General features: G+C 43.8%; 1 protein-coding gene across 4 annotated transcripts in view; it reads left to right on the top strand.

Moving 5' to 3' along the window:
- The first annotated feature begins 207 nt into the window (after positions 1 to 207).
- Positions 208 to 24,353, top strand: part of RNF130 (ring finger protein 130) — a 160,203-nt gene continuing 136,057 nt past the window's right edge. For 2 of the 4 annotated variants that reach the window (XR_008625486.2, XM_063604343.1), the window contains exon 1: positions 208 to 552. Coding sequence is in view for 3 of the 4 variants with exons in the window: in XM_063604343.1 (XP_063460413.1) it covers positions 306 to 552 (247 nt within the window). In the remaining variant the exon portion in view is untranslated. The remainder of the gene's footprint in view (positions 553 to 24,353) is intronic. The other 2 variants (XM_034961216.3, XM_014345187.4) reach the window with 2 other exon arrangements.

Here is a 24,353-nt window from a genome sequence, read left to right as displayed (position 1 = left end):
CGTCCTTGCGAGGCGCCTCCCATTCGGTGGGACTGACCCGGGGGGATGGAGGGGGCACGCTTCTACAACCCTCCTGGGACCCCGAAGAGACGCCCGCGTGCGACCTGAGACGCCGCCCTCGCCGAGGGCCCATGGGCGCGTCCCCACGGGCGGGCAGTGGACGTGAGGGCGGCGAGCGGCGGGGCCGCGGCGTCCAGGAGGGCCGCGCGCGCGCGCTCCCGCCGCAGCCCGGGCCGCGCCCGCCCCGCCTCTAGGCGCCGGCCCCGGAGCCCGGTCCGCGAGCAGCGGCGGCTGCCGGAGGGACGATGGGCTGCGCGGGGCGGGCGGGCCCTGCCCGGCTCGCCGCGCTCGCCCTGCTGACCTGCAGCCTGTGGCCGGCGCGGGCAGACAACGCGAGCCAGGAGTACTACACGGCGCTCATCAACGTGACGGTGCAGGAGCCCGGCCGCGGCGCCCCGCTCACGTTTCGCATCGACCGCGGGCGCTACGGGCTTGACTCCCCCAAGGCCGAGGTCCGCGGCCAGGTGCTGGCGCCGCTGCCCCTCCACGGAGGTGAGTGCCGGCCCGGGGGCGGCGGGCGGTGGTCGCTGCATCCCGCGTAGGCGGCGGGGCTAGGGTTCCCGGCCCCGGCTCTGGCCCTGGCTCTCCCGCGCTGCCCGGCCGACAGCCCCAGCCAGGGTCGAGGCTTCCGTCGTGGACGGCCCGGCCTGCTCCCGTGGGAACCAGGCTCCAGGAGCGTGACTGGGTTTTTCCCTTCTTTTACAAAAGACTTGGAACGGTCATCTTTGCGTTCAGGCAGCTCGTTTGCTGGAGGGCATTGAGCTGGGAGTTTGCAGGGACAGCGTAGACAAAGGAGGTGGTGCAAGAGCGCAAAACTACTTCATGGGGAGGACGTCTCAGCCTGTATTTTGGAAGCGGCAGGTTCCTGAAATCACGGACTTAAGGCTGCGCTAGATCTGGAAGGATGCGGCCCTTTTCTAATATAAAAACGTGCCGTTTTTCTTAAGTGGTAAATTGGGGGGGGGGGCGTGTAAATGGAAAATGGACATCTTCCCTGTTGCTTTTGGCTCTTGTTCTTGCCCTAGTAGTTTTACTGTAATTTGACGCCTGAAAATGTCACATTATGAGGATCTTCTGACACTAATCGGAACTACTAGCCAAGGCTTTTCAGGTCACGGGTGCCGACCAAAAGGGAAATAGGTAAAATTTTCAAGAATTGTCTTTGAAACCATTAGGCTTAATGTCATGTTTTCCTGTAAACAAGGGCTTTGTTTAGTTGATTATTTGGTGTAAACATGTATTTGTTTAAATTATTAGTCATGGTTTGAAAGAAACCTTTTGCACATCGTGGAATATGATTTTTTGGGTTTTGGCCCACGCTGAACTTTTGGGAGATATCTGCTATTATCCCCACCCTCATTGTCACCCTGAGAATGCTGAGAGGGGATTTTTCTTTTCTAAACTGCTGTTCATGTTAGGATGACCTAAAGTAGACAACCTAAAGTCATGGTTTGCTTGTACACTCTTAAGATACTAACATGTTATGCCCCTCTGAGGTCTGTATTTGTATGCCAAAGTGCTAAGCTGTTTTCTTCTTTGAGACAGTCTGGCTGGGGAAAAATAATCACATAAGGCTTTTATTGTAGCCTGTCCGCAACTCAGACTGGGCTTTGAAAAGTCCGTTTTACACCAGTAATCAGGTGCTTAAGGTGCATGTCTCATCTCTACTGTGGTAAAAATGGCAGTTAGGGTCCCAGCTTGGCCATAGAAACAACTTTTGTCTTGGGTTCATTCAGTAAATATTTGCGTTCCTGCTCTGTGCCAGTCACTGTGGTTGAGATGCACAGTGTTGCCAGACTGGCAACTAACAATGGTAGCCTCTTTTCTGGTGGAGAGAACCGTGAGGGTCACGTGGAAGGGTAGAAAGAGGAAGGGGAGGCAAGCTGTTCTGGAGCAAGAGCTGGTCCTCTGCAGTGTTGTGAAATCTGTGGTTTGTCTTTGAGGCTTGGTTCCATCAGGCACCCCAAATCCATGGTCTGAACTTCAGATCCTTGCCTCCACGGTGTTCGTGTGCTTCAGCTACTTGTTGCTTGCCTGTCACCCCAAACAAAAGCCCCGTCTTTGAGAAAGCTTGTTTTAGGTGTTTCTGTAGAAGGGTATTGGAAACTAAGTCATGTGTATTGAGGTATGGATGAAGGTTAGTCCTGTTCCCCTCTCAGTGGGGAGGCAGCATTGTAGGATTAAAGGTTCTGAGTCAGGCCTGTGCTTTACGTCTATTGGGTGACACTGGAAAAGTAACTCCGCCATTTAGCCTGTTTGCTCATCTGTAAAATGGAATGATGAAATGTACATCTCTTAAGGTTGTTGACAGGTTTAAACGGTTCATTAATTCTGAAAAGAGGAGATTTGTTAACCTAGAGGAATCTCTCAGTTGGTGAGATTTTAGACACTGCAACAAAATGAACACATGTGGGCAGTGTGTGAAGACTGGGTGTGAAGTCAGTCCCCTTGAGTTTTAGCCTCCCTTTCCTTGATTCCCTAGGGGTCATTCTGTGTCCGTCCCACAGGGGCTTGCTCCAGGTTTTCTCGGGGTGGGGGTGGGGGTGGGGGATCCTACAGGTGGTTTAAGTCTGGCTTTGTACCAAGGGTCTTCACACATATGCAGTTTTTCAGTCCAGCAAATATTAATTGAAATCCTGTGTGCCCAGTCTCAGTCAAGGCATTGGTGAAGGAGAGGCAACAGCAGTGAACAAAACAGATTTTAAAAAATCCGTCTCTATGAAGCATAGCTTCTGCTGGGATCTTTGTAAGTTAACCTACCTGTCAGTAGTTTCTAAACCTATGGGTTTATATGAAATCTAAATCTTCTGCTGTTGCAGTAGGAACTTAGGAATTTATTTTAGAAACAGAAATGGTGATATAAATCTGTTAAAATTATTCGTGTTTAAGAAAATGATTTAAAATTGGAATACTTGGGTATTTTACATTATAATCTTGATTTAATGAGTTTCACAATTTTTTAGTTTTAGAAAAAATAGTGCATCTTTATGACCTTGATGCTCTTATAATTTTGAATTGAGGAGAATTCTTGACATGTTTATTGAGGACTTACTGCACGTTGACACTAAGCAAAGTAATGCTCAGATTACACACAAAGTTATCAGACAGGTCCTGGTGGAAAAACAGCTGTGGCCAATACGTGAAATTCATGAAAATTTGTTTTGAGGGTGTTTGATAGAAATGAACATAAAGACAAAAGAACTTTATAGTTTTCCTAGAGTTGAACCTGATGGCTCATTTTGAAGCTGTGGATTGATTTATGAAACTAGAAACCTTCCTGTTCGCTTTGCAGTGCTACTATCAGTTTGGCACATGTGAATTTCTGAATAACATTTATTTGTCCTATCCCTTTAAAGAGCAAATAGTCAATTTTTTTCTTAGGCACTTTGGTATTTTAAAAGTATATTTTGGCAAGTGCTATACTTTACATAGTATACTTTATGAGATATCTTATAAACAAGTGTACTTTAAAAATATGTCTTTGTCATTAAGTCGAATGCATTGGTGGGTGTAGAATCATTTGCCTGGGGCTAACACATTTTATATTTTAACTGGTAAAGAATTCGTGTTTAGAAACGGAGTTTTGAAGGAACATGTCTTGTATTTATGCACAGATCACGGTTGCTTTCTTATTACTTACTCAAATGGTGAGCTTAGAACTAGGAGCAAAATATTTAGTACCTTTGCGGAGCAGCCTAGCTAGGGTCTGCTGTGGAGCAGACATTGTAAATGTGCTTTATGTGTGTGCACACTAACTTTTTGTTTGGCCCCAGAGTGGGGGTTGGGAGAGGAGAAAGCCCTGTGTTGATGATGTGATTATGTATGCAGATGTGCTGGTGGGGAAGAGTTTAGTATCGGCCACTTCTTGCTTTGCATAGAAATTTTCAGGATTGGATGTTACAGCCTTAGAGAATAATTTTACCAAATAATAAATCTTGTTTTGCTAACTTGCTTAGGGATACAATAAAACTCAAAAAAGTGAATCTTAGGTTTTCATGTTTAAAAATGTAATCCTATTAGACGAAGCCTTTAATGGTTCCTTTAATGAATCTGAAATCGGTTTTTAGAAATTCTCATGAACAGTGGAGGAGATTGATGTGAAAACAGGATTTGGGTGAAAGGGGTCATGTAATGTTTGAATTCATAACAGCAAAGGCAGGGGCTATTGGACACAGATTTCAAAATATTCAGAGAAAAAGGATATATGATCATGGGAGCAGGGTCTCTGAACATTCAGAAAGAGCTGGAGGCTCTAAAAATCAAATTTTAACATAAATAGGCTGGCAAGAGAAAAGGGGATGTATATAATCAATTATATTTATGTTGAACTTTACAGCTTATGACATGTTTTTACATACCGTGTTTTTCCTTCACATTTGAATGATGATTTCCATTAGCCTATAAATATTTGAATTTTTTAAAAAACCACTTGATCTCTCCACCAAATCCCTATCCTGCTACCACCCCATTTCTCTCTTACAGCGAACCTCTAAACGTTATCTACATTTACTGCCTCTGATTTTTCCTCCTGCTGCTCTTCTCTTTGTGAAGGTCTTCTATTGCCGTGCCAGTGATTTTGATGAAGACGTGGCATATGTAACATATATTTGATAGCAGGGTCAGAATTGCAAAGATCTTAATGTGTACAATGATGGGCTATATAGCTTTAAAAAAATTAATAGGAATGAAGACATAGATTTGGGTTAAAAAAAATTCACCTTCATGGAGGGGAGCAGAAGGGAGCTAAGGCTTAGCTACCTGTCAGATGACAAAGCTTGTGAGCTCTCACTGACCTCACCCCACCTTGCCCTGTCTAATCTTGCGCTGCATTTGGGCCTCAAGACTAGATAACTTCTAAGATCCCTCCCGCCTTGAACAAGGTGTGACTGTAAATTGGTAAGACATGTCTTTTATTTTATTTTAAGGACAGGGTCTTGCTCTGTTGCCCAGGCTGGAATGCAGTGGTGTGGTCATAGCTCACTGCAGCCTTGACCTCGGGGAGTCGAGTGATTGATCCTCCTGCCTCAGTCTCCCAAGTAGCTGAGACTGCAGGTGCACGCCATTATACCTGGCTAATTTTTTTATTTTTTATTTTTATTTTTATTTTTATTTTATTTTATTGTTTTGAGACAGAGTTTCGCTCTTGTTGCCCAGGCGGAGTGCAATGGCGCGATCTCGGCTCACCGCAACCTGCACCTCCCGGGTTCCGCCTTCCTGCCTCAGCCTCCCTAGTAGCTGGGATTACAGGCATGTGCCACCACGCACGGCTAATTTTTTGTATTTTTAGTAGAGATGGAGTTTCTCCATGTTCATCAGGCTCGTCTCGAACTCCCAACCTCAGGTGATCTGCCCGATACCTGGCTAATTTTATAGATTTTTTATAGAGACAGGGTCTCGCTGTATTGCCCAGGCTAAGACAAATCTTTTTAAACAAACTTGCTAGACTATACCCATGAGGGACAGTGTTGTTCTTGTCCCTCATGTTGGGGAGTATATTAGTCATATTGGGAAGGTATATTAGTCTGTTTTCATGCTGCGGATAAAGACATACCTGAGACTGGGAAGAAAAAGAGGCTTAATTGGATATACAGTTTCACATGGCTGAGGAGGCCTCAGAATCATGGTGGGTGGCAGAAGGTACTTCTTACATGGCGGCAGCAAGAGAAAATTAGGAAGATGCAAAAGTGGAAACCCCTGATAAAAACCATCAGATCTGGTGAGACTTATTCACTGTCACGAGAATAGTATGGGGGAAACCGCCTCCATGATTCCGGTTATCTCCCACCGGGTCCCTCCCACAGCACGTGGGAATTATGGGAGTACAATTCAAAATGAGATTTGGGTGGGGACACAGAGCCAAACCATATCAGAGGGCGTGTGTATGTGTACACATATATGCACATATTATGCAGCAGTGAAAACATTAAACATTATTAGGATGACACTGTTTAATGTTTGTGATATTACCTTTTTGATTGAATAATTTTATAAAGTCTGCAATATGTAAAATTTTTATCTTTTCTTGATAGATTTGAATTTGGACAATAATTGAAAGTTATTCCGAGGCAGTTGTGAATAAGATACCTGCTTAAGCAAGGTAATGAAAGTTTAATTAAAAAAAAAGAGAAACTATAAAGGAAGGAAACTTATTTTTTTCTGTGTTTGTGAACTCTTTCTTTACATAGTTTTTTTTTTTTTTTTTTTTCTTTTTTTTGAGACGGAGTCTCACTCTGTCGCCCAGGCTAGAATGCGGTGGCATGATCTCGGCACACTGCAACCTCTGTCTCCTGGGTTCAAGCAATTCTCCTGCCTCAGCCTCCTGAGTAGCTGGGATTACAGGTGCCCACGACCACACCCAGCTAATTTTTTGTATTTTTAGTAGAGACGGGGTTTCACCATGTTAGCCAGGATGGTCTCGATCTCCTGACCTCATGATCCGCCTGTCTCGGCCTCCCAAAGTGCTGGGATTACAAGTGTGAGCCACCGTGACCGGCCTAGTGCCTGTACTTTAACCACTTCTTTGTACAGCTTCCCAAGTGGGTTTAATAAATTATGATATATCCACTCAGTGGAGTGTTACACAGCCATAAAACGGGAACATTGTGAACTACGATTGTGTTAAATTTATTTACAGTGGGTGAGGACTCCAGATAGGATGCAGACATAAAAATGGTTGTGTTATATCGATTAGATAATGGGTGACATTTCTCTTAAAAATTATTGTTAATTTTTACTATGAAAGGGGAAAATTTTCCATGAAAGGACAGGGGGAAAAGTCGTACCTTCTGAAGGGGACAACCAGGAACGAGTAGGTCTTTGCAAGATTTTTTTTTTTTTAATTCATTCTGTAGCTCCAAGAACAAAATGAATTCCAAGCATTGGTTAGGATTATTAAGGAACTGGAAGATACTAGGAAAATGTTGAAAAAGGCGTGTTTTTTCTCTACTAAGACAAGAGGCACTGTAGGACCAAGACAACTTGGTCCAAATGTGAAGCAGGCTAAAATATGTCAGAATTTTGAGCAGTTTGTGAATCCTAGAGAAGTAAGTGGAATCCTAGTTCAGGACTTGGCTTTTAGTGTAATATTTATATGCTGATGATATTAATGCTCTTACTGGTTTTGTGGTTTTCACTGCTTAGAACTAATCTGTAGTTAAAGCATGGAAGACTTAATTCTAGTTACAGAGCAGAAAGCTTGAGACTCTACAAACACAGATGACAAAGGTGGAGAAATGGAAGAGAGAAAAGTTAGGGAGGGCGAGGGAGTCAGTGTATTCATCTCACAGGATGGGGATTCAAGAGATAGTTTCTAGTTGCGAAGCTAGAAAGGTTTAAAAACAGAGGAAAATGAACATAACAATAAAATTGGGAAGAAGGGGAGATGAAGAGTAAGTGAACACACAATCCTAATTAGTGACATCATATATCTGCACACAATTTCCAAAGTTGGCAGACCAAGAAATGATGGCTAGAGACCTGTTTGGAACGGTGAAATAGACCACCAGAAGAACTAAAAACTGTTGGAAGTGGTTGCCTCTGGGGACTATGGGCAGGTAGGGTGACTGGGGCAGGTGTGTGTCATTGCAAGCCATTGAACGAAATTGCTTTTTTCATAGATGCATGCAGTTAAGATTCCCACTCTTTTCCCTTTGCTTGCTGCAAATGAATCTGCTCCCTATTTTTATTTTTTCTCATTTGAGAAGCTCGTTATTTTCCCAGCATCTTCTCCAACTCCAGTGACATGCTGTGGAATTTGAGATTGTGCACAAACTAAACAGTATTTCAGGAGACTCTGAAATCAGGGAAAGCTACTGTTAAATTGATTTTATTCCATAAATAGGCTTAAATCCATGGACATAAAATAATTTATTATAATAGGTCCTACGTTGCCTAGCTCATAGTGTTTCCATTTTCTCTGGCACTTCCCTCCTTCCCCAGTCCACTGTGGCAAGCTCTCAGCGGTAATGGAATTGAGCACAGTGTGATTGTGTCCTTTGTCCCCATTGGATAGAATGAGTTATCTTTCAGCCCCCTCCTGGCTTCTCACTTCTCTTCTTTTTTGATGTAATTCCATGAAATCACCTCTTTTTCCTCTGTCTTCCAAAAATAATTTTGTATTTACAGAAGTCTTTTGTAAACACAAAATTTCCATTGTGGGTGAACCATGTACCGTTGGTCTTTCTCATGCTTCCTACAGCTCAACAGCTGAGTGTTGCTGGGAAAAGTCTTAGGTTTAAGATCAGACATGTTAAGAAAAACCAAATGGGCACTTAACAGTGTCCAGTAATCCAAAAATATTTTCTTGTAATGAAATAAGACAACACTGAGACAGGAATTGTTTTCTCTCCACGTGCCTCCTGTTACCTCCTCCCGTACCTTGATTTTTAGCCTAGGCCTCTCTAGGTTCATGCGCTTGGCTGCCTATTGGTATCTTTACTTCAGTGTCACAAAGACATCTCCAAATTGATAAGCTCCAGATGGAGCTTTGATTCATTTTTTCACCTCCCTATCTGCTACCACTGCTCTCCAGTCTTTCCCATCTCAATAAATGACATCGCCATCCACCCTTGTTATTTACACAAATTAGGACCATCCTTGCTTCTTTGGCTCACATTCCACATCTAATCCATCCTTCGTGATTTACCTCTAGAATGGATCGTACGTATCTGTTGTTTGACATTTTCACGGCTGCCGCCTTAGTTCAGGCAACTATCATTTCCTACTCTCTTTTTCTTGGTCTCTCTGCCTTTTTTCTTAACTTCTTTCAATCTTTTCTTCTATAGTAGCCAAAATAATCTTAAAGGTTCACCCAGTCATGTTGCTGCTTGCTTAAACCCCTGCAGTGGCTCGTCATCATCCTTAGAACGGACATCAGAAGTCTCTGTGCAGTATGAGGTGTTCACTACCTGGTCTAGCTCCAGCCCCTTCCTCCTCCCCACCCCCAGGTCATTTCACCCTTACTCACCTTCTGAAACCATTCTGATATTCTTTCAGTTCCCAGGGCTTCTATGTCTTCTTTACAGTGTGTGCCCTCTGGTTGGCATCCCACAGTGTTTGCTATATTAGTGGAACTTTACAAAAATTCTTGGGTTCTGTAAAATGGCCAGTTAACGGGACAGATTGAGAATCTTAGAATGTAATGGCCATTAGTAGTCAACAAGTCAAGTCCCCCATCTGAGGCTTCAGCATTCCAGTCAGATACATGTACAGGTTAAGATTGAACAAATGTGACAGAAGTCTACCACATTCATCTCTGGCAAACCCAATGTTAGAAAGTCTTTTTCATCTGGAAAAAAATGGTTCAGGTATTTATAGACACTTTCCTTGTCTGACTCAAGTCCTCTAACCTTTAGGCTTCATATCCCTATTTATTTTGACCATTCTTGGGAATATGGTATCTTAAACCTCAGAATGCATTTGTCTATTAATATTCCACTTAAAGGGTGTAGTAGGTGCTGTAGTCTCAATGTTGGTGTCCCACCCAAATTCATATGTTGAAGCTCCATTTCCAATGTGATAGTGTTAAGGGGTGGGGCCTTTGGTGGTGATTAGGTCATGAGGGCAGAGCTCTCATGAATGGGATTAGTGCCCTTATAAAAGAGGCTGGGGGGACCGGGCGCAGTGGCTCACACCTGTAATCCCAGCACTTTGGGAGGCCGAGGCAGGTGGATCACGAGGTCAGGAGATCCAGACCATCCTGACCAACATGGTGAAACCCCATCTCTACTAAAAAAATAAATAACAAAAATTATCTAGGCGTGGCTGTGCGTGCCTGTAGTCCCAGTTACTCAGGAGGCTGAGGCAGGAGAATTGCTTGAACCTGGGAGGCAGAGGTTGCAGTGAGCCAAGGTCGTGCCACTGCACTCCAGCCTGGGTCACAGAGTGAGACTCCGTCTAAAAAAAAAAAAAAAAAAGAGGCTGGGGGAGGGGGAAGCATGTTTGCCCTTTTCTGCCATGTGAGGACACAAAGAAGTCTCCATTGATGAAGCGGACAGCGGGCTCTGACACCACATCTGCTGGTGCCTTGAACTTGGACTTCCCAGCCTACAGAACTATGTGAAACAAATTTGTGCTGTTTATAAATTACCCAGTCTAAGGTATTTTGTTACAGCAGCCCGAAAGGACTAAGAGATGAGTTAAATAGTGTCCACAAAAATTCATGTCCCCCTAGAACCTCAGAATGTGCCCTTATTTGGAAATAGGATCTCTGCAGATGTAATTAGTTGAGGATCAGGATAAAATCATTCCAGTTTACTGTGGGCCCTAAATCCAACGACTAATGTCCTTATAAGAAGAGGAAAAGATACAGAAAGACACACAGAGAAGGCGGCCATAGGAAGAAGGAGGTTACAGAGATGGCATCATTCTGCCACAAACCGGCGGGTGCAAAGGATGGCTAGCAGCCATCAGACGCTGGGAGAGGGGCTGGAGGTGGTTTTTCCCTTGAGCCTCCAGTAGGAATCAGCCCTGCTCACACCAGACTTTGGGGCCCCAGAACTGTGAGACAATGAGACTGTGTTGTTTTAAGCCACCAAGTTTGTGATGTCTTGCGGCCGCCACAGGAAACTAATACAAAGAGAATCCCAGCGTTGAACACAGGCGTGCAGGGTTAGCTTTGCCAGCACAGGAGAGAGTCGAGCTATACTTTCTTCATCCTTCTGGATGTGCCTGAAGTCACGTCAGTTGTTGTGGTTTTTTCCAAAAGACCATCCTGAGCCCACTGTTGATTAAACTTCCAGTGTTTTCCACCGAGGCTGCTCCTAAGCCATCAGCCATTTCATTCACCCTTTCAGGATACTTGCTGAATCCTGATGCGTCACCCACAGTCTTTACTCTTTCTAGCAGCTTGTGTCACTAGTGAATGCATGAACATAGCTTTCTTTTTTTTTTTTTTTTTTTTGAGACGGAGTCTCGCTGTCGCCCAGGCTGGAGTGCAGTAGTGGTGCAATCTCCGCTCACTGCAGGCTCCGCCCCCCGGGGTTCACGCCATTCTCCTGCCTCAGCCTCCCGCGTAGCTGGGACTACAGGCGCCCACCACCTCGCCCAGCTAATTTTTTGTATTTTTAGTAGAGACGGGGTTTCACCGTGTTAGCCAGGATGGTCTCGATCGCCTGACCTCGTGATCCGCCCGCCTTGGCCTCCCAAAGTGCTGGGATTACAGGCGCCCGGCCGAACATAGCTTTCTGTATCTTCATCTAGGTTAGTGGTTCTTAGCCTTTTGCTTTATAGATCCCCTTTGATAAGTGATGAAAGCTGTGTACCTTTCTCCAGAAGACTACATATTTATGTAGAGATACACAGAACTTTTAATAAGGTTAGGAGGCCAGTTGCCTCTTGAAGCCCCAAGTTAAGAATCCCTGCTCTAAGTTAGGGTAGAAGTGCTGGCAAGTGAATGAACAGGCCCTCGCGGTGTATTGCTAAAAATCTAGGCTGGTGGATGTTATTCCATTAATCAGCACTCTTCAAGGATGGCCATTTCACAGAGTTTTCTAATTCACTTTATTGACTTTGCATTTATCATGTGTTTCTTCAGTTTATGATATCATAAAAGACATAATCAGATGCTTTGCTGGAAAAAACAAGGATACTTTATGTACTTTGTTCCTGATTGGCTAGGGCAGGAGCCACTGCACGGAAGGAAAAGAAGTGAATCTTTCATGGCTTAGCCTTGGTGTGTTAGTTTCTTATTGCCACAGTAACAAATCACCAAAAACTAGGTGGCTCACAGCAACACCAGTTTACTCCTCTTACAGTTCTGGGGGTCAGAATTCTGAAATGAGTTTTACTGGCCTGAGTGAGACCAAGGTGTTGGCAAGACTGCGTGGCTTTGGAGCTCTCGGGGAATCACTTCCTTGCCTTTTTCAGCTTGTAGAAGCTGCCTGTGTTCCCTGGCCCATGGCCCCTTCCCCCATCTTCAAGTCTCTGACTTTGACTTTCTCCGTCTGTCACCCACATTTAAAAGACACTTGTGATTACATTGGGCCCACCCAGACAGTCCAGGAGAATCTCTTTATTGTAAAGTCAGCTGATGATCAACCTTGTTTCATCTGCAACCTAGTTCCCCCTTGCCGTGTAACCTGATGTATTCACTGACAGGTCCTGGGGATTGGGAGATGGACATCTTTGAGGGAGCCGTCGTTCTGCCTCTCTCACGTAGCAGGCCTGTGCTGGCACCCCACCATTACAGCTTTCTCTTCACACTGTCTGCAGATTATTCCTTCAGTAATCATTTGTGAAATTTTTCTAAGGCTTAGCAGGACCCTAATGGGTCAGTTGTTTTCACGGCTCACCTTCATTGTTTCGTATCAGTGCTCTGTACACGGGTTAGTTTTCCAACATTTCTTTTCTATGACTCCTTAAAGGTCAGTGATGCACCTTCTCATTTGCATGTTATCAGCAGACTAATTCATCTGGATCAGAAAAATCCTAAATTCCTGTGGGACAGTTGCCTCAAGTATTCATTCATCAAATAATTATTAAGCACCTACTGAGTTCCAGACAGGACAGGAAGTTCCTGCATGCTGTTGCTGTCTGGTGGGGGGAAGTAAAAGGAGTCAGCTCTTGTGTCCTATCTGGGGAAAGCAGACCGTTACACAGGTCATAACACGATTATTTAATCATAGTCTTGGGAAAGCATCGGGATGCTGAGAGCATAAATGGCAGAAGAGACTCAGTCTAGGGTGGTCAAGGCGTCCCTGAAGAAGTGATGTTTCAGCTGAGACGGCAGCATGAGCAGATATTACACTGAGAGGGGGCAGAAAGGAGGATGTTTCAGTCCAAGGAAATATACACGAAGACTAAAAGGTGCAAAAACCGTGATGTACTTGTGGAATTTGAAAGGAGTTAGAGAGTAAGGGGGAGAGTGGGGCACAGTAGAGTTGAAAAAGTCAGTGTTTTCCAGGCCTTGTTAGGGTTTTGGACTTTATATAAGAGGAATGGAAAACTATTGGAGGGATTTTTGTTGGTGTTTTAAGATTTTTTAATTGTGGTAAAATAACGTATAAAATTGACCATCTAACTGTTAAGTCATGGTAAGTACATTTCCACTGTTGTGCGACCCATCTACAGAACTCTTTGTCTTGCAAAATGGGAACTCTATACCCATTATACCAGCTGGGTGCAGTGGCTCAGCCTGTAATCCCAGCACTTTGGGAGGCTGAGGTGGGCAGATCACTTGAGGGCACGAGTTCGAGACCAGCCTGGCTAACATGGTGAAACCCCATCTCCACTAAAAATACAAAAATTAGCGTTAGCCAGGCGTGGTGGTGTGCACCTGTAGTCTCAGCTACTCAGGAGGCTGAGGCAGGAGACTCGCTTGAACCCGGGAGGCAGAGGTTGTAGTGAGCCGAGATCACACTACTACACTCCAGCTTGGGCGACACAGCAAGACTCCATCTCAAAAATAAAAAATAAAAACATACCCATTAAATGACAAGACTCCATTACCCCCTCTGCCCCAGCCCCTGTGAACACCACTCTACTTTCTGTCTCTATGAATTCGACTAGGTTAGTTCCTCATAATTTGTAACTGGATTATTTCACTTAGCATATGTCCTCAGGTTCATCTGTGTTGTAGCATGTGTTAAAATACTGTTGAAGAATTTTAACCTGGGGAATAAAGTGACCAGATTTTTAAAAATTAGCACACATTTTTACTAGCTGTAACATGCACTGAAAAATACACAACCGTAAGTCTGCAGCCTGACGACTTCCCACAGAATGAACACACTGATGTAGCCATGAACCTAGTGGAGAAGTTGAGTGTGGCCAGCTTTGCAGACCACCTCAGGTCCCTTCCAGTCACGGCTCCTTCCCTCCTCGCTCCCCAGCAGTAACTTCTGTCCTCGCTTTGACACCGTAGTTTATACCTGTTCCTTAACTTATGTGTAAAGGACAGCTTTTTACCTGCAGCACTCTGACACCAAATGTGTGGGTTTTCAACATCAATTGGATGTCCTACAGTTTAATTCAATTCTGACACTAACTACCTGGTAAAGTTAGCGCAGACCCCACAGGTAAAGGGCCTAGTCCCACAAAACCGCCCCCTACTTCAGACACCGGTTGTAGGTAGTGGGTCAAAGGGTACCACACATCTGTCTTGACTTGGCTGCAATTCAGGAGGTTCCCGTAACTCCCTACTCAGTTTGATAATTTGCTATATAACAGCTCATAGAACTCAGGAAAACACTTTACTTACTGTCCCTGTTATTATAAAGGGTGTTATGTAAGATACAAATTAAGAGCCGGATGGAGAGGTACATAGGGTAAGGTCTGGAAGGGTCCCATGACCAGGAGCTTCTGTCGCGGTATTGCGGGGGTATAATAATCCTCTCGGCATACGCCTAGCCCAAAGCTACCTGAACCCTGTTGTTTAAAGTTTTTAGGGAGGCTCCATTACACATTACACATGATTTTTTTTTTTGAGACTGAGTTTCGCTCTGTCACCCAGGCTGGAGCGCAGTGGTACAGTCTTGGCTCAATGCAGCCTCCACCTCCTAGGTTCCAGCAATTTCCTGCCTCAGCCTCCCTAGTAGCTGGAATTACAGGCATGCACCACCATGCCCGGATAGTTTTTGTATTTTTAGTAGAGATGGGGTTTCACCATGTTGGCCAGGCTGGTCTCAAACTCCTGACCTCGGGTGATCCTCCCACCTCAGCCTCCCAAAGTGCTGGGATTACAGGCGTGAGCCACTGTGCCCACCCCTACACAGACATGATTGATTTAAGTCATTGGCCATTGGATTAGCTCGACCTTTAGCCCCTTGCCCCTCCCCAGAGGTTTGAGGGGCTGGGAGTTGGGCTGAAAGTTTCAGTCCTCTAATTACATGATTGGTTCCTCTGGCAACCAGACCCCATCTTCCAAGAGTCACCTTATTAGCACAGACTCTGGTATGGTTGAATGGGGCTTATTGTGAATAACAAAACATGCTCCTCTCACCCCTGTCACTCAGGAAATTACTAACGTGTTAGGAATTCTATGACAGAAACCAGGGATGAAGACTAAATATATATTTCTTATTATATCACAATATACATGGAGTCACGGTGTGCCTTCTTGTGACTAGTTTCTTTTGCTCACATCATGTTAGTGAGATGAATTGATGTTACTGCATGTAGCAGTGGTTCTGTCGGTGATCTGCTTTATGAATATGTGGTAGTTATGCATTCTGCTGTCCATGGGCCTGTGGGTTTCCTGCTTTTTGGTGGTTAAGAACAATGCAGTCCAGTCATGAGCATTGTATGTGTCTTTTGTACACATATATACACATTTTATTGGGAATACATTTGAGTGTCCATAAGACACTCTTAAGAGAGGAAGAATTGTCTTCTTTCTCAGAGTCTTCTTTCAAGCCCAACGTGTCCAACATGGTTCATCTTTCCTGATCTGTTCCTCCTCTAGTGTTTGCTGTCTGTCAGGAACACCACCTCTGCCCAGTGTGTTTTGCCAGAAACTGAGGCATTTCCCTCTTTAGATCCCCCACTCCCATATCTAAGTAATTACTGGGTCCTATTGATCCAAACTCCTAAATATCTCTAAAATGTGGTCTGTTTCTCTCCACACCTGTTGCAGCCTCCTCTGGTCTGTGGCTCCCTTCTAGCCCATTCTCTATAGTAACAGGACACAGACTTTCTCTGTTGCACATCTACACGTAGCCCCAGGGTATGCATTAAACTCATAAATGTCATACATACACTATTAGGGTTTTTTTTTTTTCCCACAGATACTATCTTAAGGCTCAACACTTAGGCTAAGAGTAACAGCGGGAATAAATCTATATTTCTGATAGTCTTCATGTTATTTTCTAGTTTTTTGACTTTCTTTTCCAAATCTGATTGGTGGTGATGGTTTGTTTGTTTTTTTGTTTTTGTTTTTGTTTTTTTTAAGACCCAGTTTCGCTCTGTCGCCCAGGCCAGAGTACGGTGACACCATCTCAGCTCACTGCAACCTCCGCCTCCCGGGTTCAAGCAATTCTCCTGCCTCAGCCTCCCGAGTAGCTGGGATTAAAGGTGCCCACCACCACGCCTGGCTAATTTTTGTATTTTTAGTAGAGACAGGGTTTCACCCTGTTGGCCAGGGTGGTCTTGAACTCCTGACCTCAGATGATCCACCCACCTCAGCCTCCCAAAGTGCTAGGATTACAGCCGTGAGCCACGCACCAGTTGTAATGGTGATGGTTGTTTGTTAACCCTTTATAGTAGCTAAAAAGAGAGAAGTATCAGCTCTACCAGTTTATTTTTGCTGGGGTTTTTAAAAAAAGGCATTTGTCCATTTGATGAGGGACAATTTAGTAAAAAGTGGATCATTTCGTCTGTAAATCCTGTAACTGAGTAGTGTATGGCTATTATACTGTTGGCAGTATTATCTGAAAACAAATGGATGAATGAGAGAGTCACTACCATCCCTGTTGCATTTCAGAAATCCCTCTCTTTATTCAGGACAACTGGTATACCACGAGACAGACAGACACACAGACACATACGCGTGCGCGCGCGCGCGCAGACACACACACACACACACACACACACACACACACACACACACAGAAGTCATCTGACATTCAGGTTGAGGAAAGCAGCCAGTGTTAATCCTTAATTAAATGCCAGTAAAACTTAACTTACTTCTAGCTGGGCATGGTGGCTCAGAGTGACTCCTTCTCAAAGAAAAAAAAAATTGCATTTTTTGTTTGTTTGCTGTTTTTTGTTTTTGTTTTTGTTTTTTTGATACAGAACCTCACTCTGTTGCCCAGGCTGGAGTGTAGTTGCCCAGGCTCGATCTCGGGGCCTGGCTAATTTTTGTATTTTTAGTAGAGATGGGTTTTCACCATGTTGGCCTCAAATTCCTGGCCTCATGAGATCTGCCCGCCTTGGCCACCCAAAGTGCTGGGATTACAGGTGTGAGCCACCACTCCCGGCCAAAATTTATTTCTTGTTACCAATAACCAGCAGAGTAATTTTTTAAAAACTCAAGTACATTTAGGAACACCCATAGATAAAAGATCAATAAAACAAAAATTAAGTCAATTGTAGTTCTATATGCCAGTAACAAACAATTAGAAAATAAAAATTTCACAATATCATTTAAAGTAATATTGGCACTGAAAACTGCAAAGCACTGTTGCAAGGAATTAAAGATGTAAATAAACAGACTTTTCATGTTCATAGGTCCAAAGACTTGTTTTGTTAAGATACCTGTGCCCTCCAAATTGACCTACACATTCAGACCATCCTATGAAAATACCAGAACTTCATATGGAAGTAAAAGGGACTCACAGTAGTCAAAACAATCTTGAAAACAAATAATAAAATTAAGAGAATTCACATTTCTCAATTTGAAAACTTCCTACAAGACAGTGTGGTACTGATAGAGACATGGTAGATCAGTGGAGTAGAACTGAGAACCAGAAAGAAACCCTTTTGTCACTTGATTTTTGACAAGGGTGCCCAGACAATTCAATAGAGGGAAAGAATAGTCTTTTCAGTAAAGGGTGTGGGGACACCTGGATATCGGAGAAGTTAGAGGGAGAGGGAGGATGCGAAAGGAATGTGCCTTGTCTCAGAAGCTAAGTGGGCGCCTGCATCTGACCCTGGCCTGGAGGGTGACATGCCGCGGGGTGGAAGGAAGTCTTTGCATGTGGTGATATAATGCAAAGTGCCTAGAAATTGGGAAGAAAGCAATTGTATCATTTTTTAAGTTTGCAAATCCTAGGACAGAGAAAGCTGGGTCGTTACAAATCATCTCAAGAAACAATATGAGTGATTAATTGAAGAAACCAGCATGAATGCATAAGATATAAACAGCTGTTCTACTGAAATGAAGTAAAAATAGGTAACAGAGAAACCTATTCTAAGAATGTATTTGCTGGCCGGGCGCAGGGGCTCACACCTGTAATCCAGCACTTTGGGAGGCCGAGGCGGGCGGATCACGAGGTCAAGAGATGGAGCCCATCCTGGCCAACATAGTGAAACCCCATCTCTACTAAAAATATAAAAATTAGCTGGGTGTAGTAGTCCCAGCTACTCGGGAGGCTAAAGCAGGAGAGTCGCTTGAACCTGGGAGGCAGAGGTTGCAGTGAGCCGAGATCGTGCCACTGCACTCCAGCCTGGGCGACAGAGTGAGACTCCGTCTCAAAAAAAAAAAAAAAAAAAAAGAATGTATTTGCTTTTTTACAGTCTCTGCACTCATTTTCAGTGTCATGTAGCTGTGCTTGTTGCAGTTCTCAGGTTATTCTCTGTGGTAGAGAAAGCAAAAGCAAAAAAGTCTTGAGAAATGTTTCCATCCATCATTTAGTTGGCCCTGGGCAGTAAACCTATTTCTTTGCAACTCTTCTTGCTCTGAATATACTTAAAAAAATAATAAAACTTTTGTGAGAAGTAGCTTTGCTTGTTCCTATCATTACTGGCAACCTTCAACTTTCTGGGCTTTTTAAAGAAAAGCTGTGTAAGCCTGTACCATCATCTTGTGTTTGCCTTTTCAGGTTTTGTTTGAGTCCTCCTTAAAGCTTAATTTGTCTTGTGAGTTCTTGCTGCTTTCTTCATAAAATGTGTCATTTTCTTTCTCATCAAGATGATTTGTTACTGAGCTTTGTTTGCCCAGGATTTTGTAAACTCTGAAATGATACGTTGCTTTCTTCCACGTGACTTGTCACTTCTGTTCGGGGCCTGCATTGGGTTCGGGCAGCTGTTCACCGGGATATGCCTGGCCACTGTCCTGTGGGAGGCAAAGTGAATGGAAGCAGAGGGGTGAGATCTCTTCTGCAGCTCTAGGTGGTTGCAATCCCTGTCCATGCCCTATCCTGTCCGCCAGTTTTGTGATCTGTTAAAAACCTTTATCTTTACTCCATTTGGCCAGTTGACCTTGGCATGCTCTCGCATCGAAGTCTAATTTAGCTTTCTGCCTCTCAGAGGTGTTCTTGAGTGCTTCTGTTTACTTGGGATTCCTTGAAGGACGTACGTTATCTTGACATAAAATCCTTTTTTTCCCTCTGAATAATAGTGTGCTTTCCATCATTATAGGCCAATCTTGAGACCTGCCTCAACAAGTGTCACTGATTATTTTCTATATTTAAGGTGAACTTTAAGGTTTTTTCTTATTACTTGTATTTATTGGTTTATGGACGTCTCAGATTAAGAACACTTTAAACCTCTTATTTTCTCAGGTGAGCAATGTCTCTCAGTCTTTCTTTTTCTGTAATCCTCCGTAGGGACTGATTTTATGATTTCCCTTGTATTCTCTTCCTCCCTCCCTCCTCACCAATTTAGCTTAAAGTCCTTTGGTTGCTGGACAGATGGCTTCTTCCCTGTTAGTGTGAACTGCATGGCTCCTGGCCTGTCATTACATTTTAAATTATGGTCCAGATAGCCCAGTCTTTGTCATTACTGTCATTGCATCGAGTCATTAGTACTGGAAATACTCATACTAGAAGAAAGAAGTGATGAAATAAAACAAGCTTGCTCCCACATTCTTTTCTGCCCAAGAGTTAGTAGTGCCTTCAGGCGCTGCTCTGGATCAAGGGTGGTGTCCTTGTGTCCCTATGTGTGGCAGCAGCAGTGGGACGTTGAGTCTCCATATGGCCACTTGGTTTCCAACAGGAATTTTCGTCCTTTGTGTTTCAGTAGATGATGCTGTTAGCCAGAACTCTACACTGGAAAGACATCACATGTGAGAGGAAGCTAATAAGTTTGGACCGCTCAGTATTCATGGAGAAATGTCAAGCAGGCAGGTGAATATTAAACAGAAAAGCTCAAGAGGGAGATTTAGATTTAGATTGTGATGTACACAGGTGGTAGTCGAAGGCAGGGGAGTGGATGATACTGCCCACTGAGAAAAGCGGGCCTGGGACAGACCTTGGCGAGGGTCTAGCAGTGGAAGATGAGAAAGAATAGTTAGAGAGGTGGGAGGAAAACTTGATGGATAGGAGCCAAGAGAACAGAGAGCCTCGGGAAGAGTTGTACTCAGTACTGTAATTCCTTTGTGGAACGAAGAGTGATGTGGATAAACAATTAACACTTATATTGCACTGTGACACCAACTTTGTATGAGGACCAAGCTCTAATTTTCAGTTATTTAGATCTGTAGTATCTTGCATGAAGTATCTGTTGCATCATTTATAATAGAAATTATTATTATTTTTTTTTGAAATTGACTTTTCATGCAAAGTGATTTGTGTTAGCCGTCATTTAAACTTACTCTTAAGATGCTTTTTATTATGTCATGGAGAACATCCAACAGATATATTTGCGTTCTAAGGATGTAAAAAATAATCAAAATCCATTTGAGATACACAGTAACTAAGTTCAGCAGACAAACAATGATGGACGGCTGCTGACAAGTGCATCTGCTGCAGTTCCACTGTTAGGACATTCCTGCCATGTTGACTGCAGCATCCAGCATTTAGGTGTCCAGAAGGTATTTTGCTGCCACCTTCTTAAAAATTCTATACAAAGGCCGGGGCGCGGTGGCTCACGCCTGTAATCCCAGCACTTTGGGAGGCCCAGGCAAGCAGATCACAAGGTCAGGAGATCGAGACCATGGTGAAACCCCGTCTCTACTAAAAATACAAAAAATTAGCCAGGTGTGATGGCAGGCACCTGTAGTCCTAGCTACTCGGGAGGCTGAGGCAGGAGAATGGCGTGAACCCGGGAGGCAGAGCTTGCAGTGAGCCGAGATCGCACCACTGCATTCCAGCCTGGGTGACAGATCGAGACTCTGTCTCAAATAAATAAATAAATAAATAAATATAGAAAAATTCTATACAAAAAGGTGATAATTTGTTGTAAGAATGTATCACCTTTTTATTTACAATTGGTAATTGTAAGAATTGTCAATTAGGAGAAAAACAAGAAACACATTTAGTTTACTTTTTAAAAGTACTAGAATTGGCCAGGTTTGGTGGCTTACGCCTGTAATCCCAGCAGTTTGGGAGGTCGAGGTGGGCAGATTGTTTGAGTTCAGGAGTTCGAGACCAGCCTGGGCAATATAGTGAGACCTCATGTTGGGGTAAATACAAAAATTAGCCAGGCATGGTGGTGCATGCCTGTAGTCCCAGCTACTCAGGATGCTGAGGTGGGAGGATTACTTGAGCCCAGGAAGTTGAGCAGTGAGCTCTGATTGTGCCACTGCACTCCACCCTGGGCGACAGAGTGAAACCCTGTCTCCAAAAATAAAAATAAAAAAGACAGTGGAAGAACAACCCCGAAGTGCTGAGAGAAAATTAACAGTCTGGAATTTTTTACTTAATTAACCTGTCACTCAAGAATGAGAACAAAAGAAAGATGTTTTCAGATGTAAAATACAAGTTTACCTAACAGATCCTCATTGAAAGAACTTCTGAAGGATGTAGAATAAGGAGGAGGGAAATGGAACACAGAAGGAAAAAAGTGAGCTGTGAGGAGGACTGTGATGGTGAATTCTATGTTTCACCTTGACTGGGCCACAGGTGCCCACATACTTGGTCAGACAGTATCCTGAGAGAATTCTTGTGTTTTGGTCAGGGTGGTTTTGGACGAGGTTAACGTTTGAATGGGTAGACCGAATAAAGCAGATTGCTCTCCATAATGTGGGTGGGTCTTATCCATTCCACTGATGGCATGAATAGAACAAAAAAGTGACACTCCCTGGAGTCAGAGGGGTTTCCTCCTGCCTGACTGCCTTATGGCTGAGACCTTTGACTCTTGTGGGTGCGGAGCCTGCTGGTCTTTGGCCTGGAACTCCATCGGCTCTGCTGGGTCTCCAGCCTGCCAGCTCACCCTGCAGAGCTTGGGATTTGTCTGTCTCCATAATTGCCAGAGCCAATTCCTTATAATAAATCCCTTTGTATCTACATATCTATATAAAGAAATAACTAGATAGAGCTAGACATAGGGAGAGTGGCCCTGCCTACACCTTGATTTTGGACTTCTGGCCTTCAGAATTGTGGGAGAATACATTTCTGTTGTTTAAGCCACCATGCTTGTGGTACTTTGTTCTGGCAGCCCTAGGAAACTAAGAGCCTTGAGGTATTCAGGAGGAGAATAGAGGTACTGATTAATTGTAGACCTTTTATCAGGTATGCATGTTAACATTTTAAGGGTAGGCACTAAACAAATAGAACTTGAATATATAGATGAGGAAAAGGGGGAAATGAAATTCGGTCAATATATTCAGAGGCAGAAAGGAGAGGGAAAAAAAGTATAAAGAAGCTTAGAAAAGTAGAATAAATAAGAACACAATAAAATAATAGAGATGAATCCAACTATATCATATACATATGCAAATAGACTAAGCCTGGCAGTTGAGACTCCTTTTGCAGTCTGATTTAACCTGTGGGCTGCTTCTCAGAATAGTGTTAAGTGCAGGAGTAAATAGGATTAAAGAAACCCAAGTATACTGAAACAATGTATCAAAGTATTTAAAATACTTAACATGTCTGTGACATGGTAATACTTGTACAGTTAACATTAGGGACAGGATTCAGTGGTGGGCCTCATCACCTTATCAGTATTTTCCAGTATTTGCAATAACTGTAATGTGGTTGCCGCTGGTTACAGAGTTACAGATGGTTTGTTATCTATGTTTATAAATAAAGAAAATGCTAGATTTCAGTTAGATTTTAGCAGAAATAAAGATGATTTCCCCTCATCCAAATGTCACTCAGCCCTGAATTCTATCCCCAGAGCCTTGTCAAGAACGCTTGCTGTAGCTGCTGATCTTCAAGTGGGGCTCTCCACTCCCAAATAGCTCATGTTTCCCTCGAGTGAGGGAAGGAGGCAGAGGGGTGGTACCTTAGCTGTCTCCCTGTGTCAAAGCGCTTGGAAACCAAAGAAGCTTTCTTTTTGGGTTTTGTCCTTTTTGGTGGGTTTGAATTGCCAAGTGTGGATTCTGATGAATTAAGAGCCACTGTATAAGGTTACCTTGAGGTTTGAAGTGAGCTGTTAATTGCCTACCAGCCTTTGCTTATTTAAAACAGAAAACAGAAACCTTATGTAATTCAGGCATCTGTGATCACTTCCATGCAGCCACATGCTTTAAGTGACACCTGTTTGAGTCCCAGAAGAGGGTGTGGGGCACAGAAGGATAAATGACCTAGGGTGAGCTGCACAGAAGTGAAGAGCTTAAATTACATACCTGGAGGGTTGGCTTTTTCTGTCTCCCACTGAATATGAACAGGGAGCTGTGTGACTTCAGTTGCTGCTGGCAGTCATCTTATGATAAAGAGGGGACTCTTAGGATGAAGCTGAAGCTACGGATGGCAAAGGGAAGAGATGAAAAGGAACCAGATCCTGGTGACACTGCTGAGGTGCTGAATTCTTCACCGCAAAATATGGCCCTGTTCTGAGACAGGATAAATTCCCTCTTCCCGTTTTTGAGATAGCATCTCTCTCTGCCTCCCAGGGTGGAATGCAGTAGCGCCATCCCAGTTCACTGTAGCTTTCAACTCCTGGGCTCAAGGGATTCTCCCACCTCAGCCTCCCAAAGTGCTGGGATTACAGGCATGAGCCACCGCACCTAGCCTCATTATTTTTAATCAATCTAAGTCATTGATTTTGTTACATGGAACACTGGTTCTTCCTATGTGAGTCAAGCAGAAATTGCCTAGATTCGGAGGTTAATCCTGTAGCCTTTGATAATAATATCATCCTCTAGCCTAGAAGCAGGGCAGAGCAACCTGGAAACAGACAAATTAGATATAGAGTGATTTGCCGTAAACCGGACTACAGACTCCCTTCCATGCCCCTTCCATGTAAACCAGTTGAAATCTTGGAGAACTCCTATTAACTCATCAAGGCAGAGGTTTTGCTTGGAATGGAAGGGAATGAATTCCTTTCTGTGTGTGTAATTTTCCACTTTCCTCTCCCGATTCTTAGCATGCTGTTGACCTGATTTAGCTGTGTCTATTAGAAACTGGGTTCATATAAGTAAAAATGAAAAATAATTTCTCAGAAGAGGGCTGCTCAGCATGAGATGTTAGTAAGCATTGTTGTTCCAATAAAAAAAAAAAAAGTGTGCTGTTGACATGGTGAACATGAGCCCTGGAGAGTCCTGGGCCCACGCCAGGGAAGGCAGAGTACTCGGGAGCGTCAGTATTGAAGGTTCGACTGGAGGAAGAAGAGGCAGTAAAGACCCAAAGAATGACTGTGGTAGTGGAGGAGGAAAGCCTGGAGGAAGTGGGACGTGGGAGTGGAGAGAGGAGAGCGCTCGGCTGGGGCAGGCCAGTTTGGAGAACAAAGAGTGGCCTGAGATTTATTTTATTTATTTTTTTAGACAGAGTCTCACTCTGTCGCCCAGGCTGGAGTGGAGTGGTGCAATCTTGGCT

This window comes from Pan paniscus, chromosome 4 (assembly GCF_029289425.2).
Source record: "Pan paniscus chromosome 4, NHGRI_mPanPan1-v2.0_pri, whole genome shotgun sequence".
Classification (NCBI taxonomy): domain Eukaryota; kingdom Metazoa; phylum Chordata; class Mammalia; order Primates; family Hominidae; genus Pan; species Pan paniscus.
This window is presented reverse-complemented; position numbering and strand designations above follow the sequence as displayed.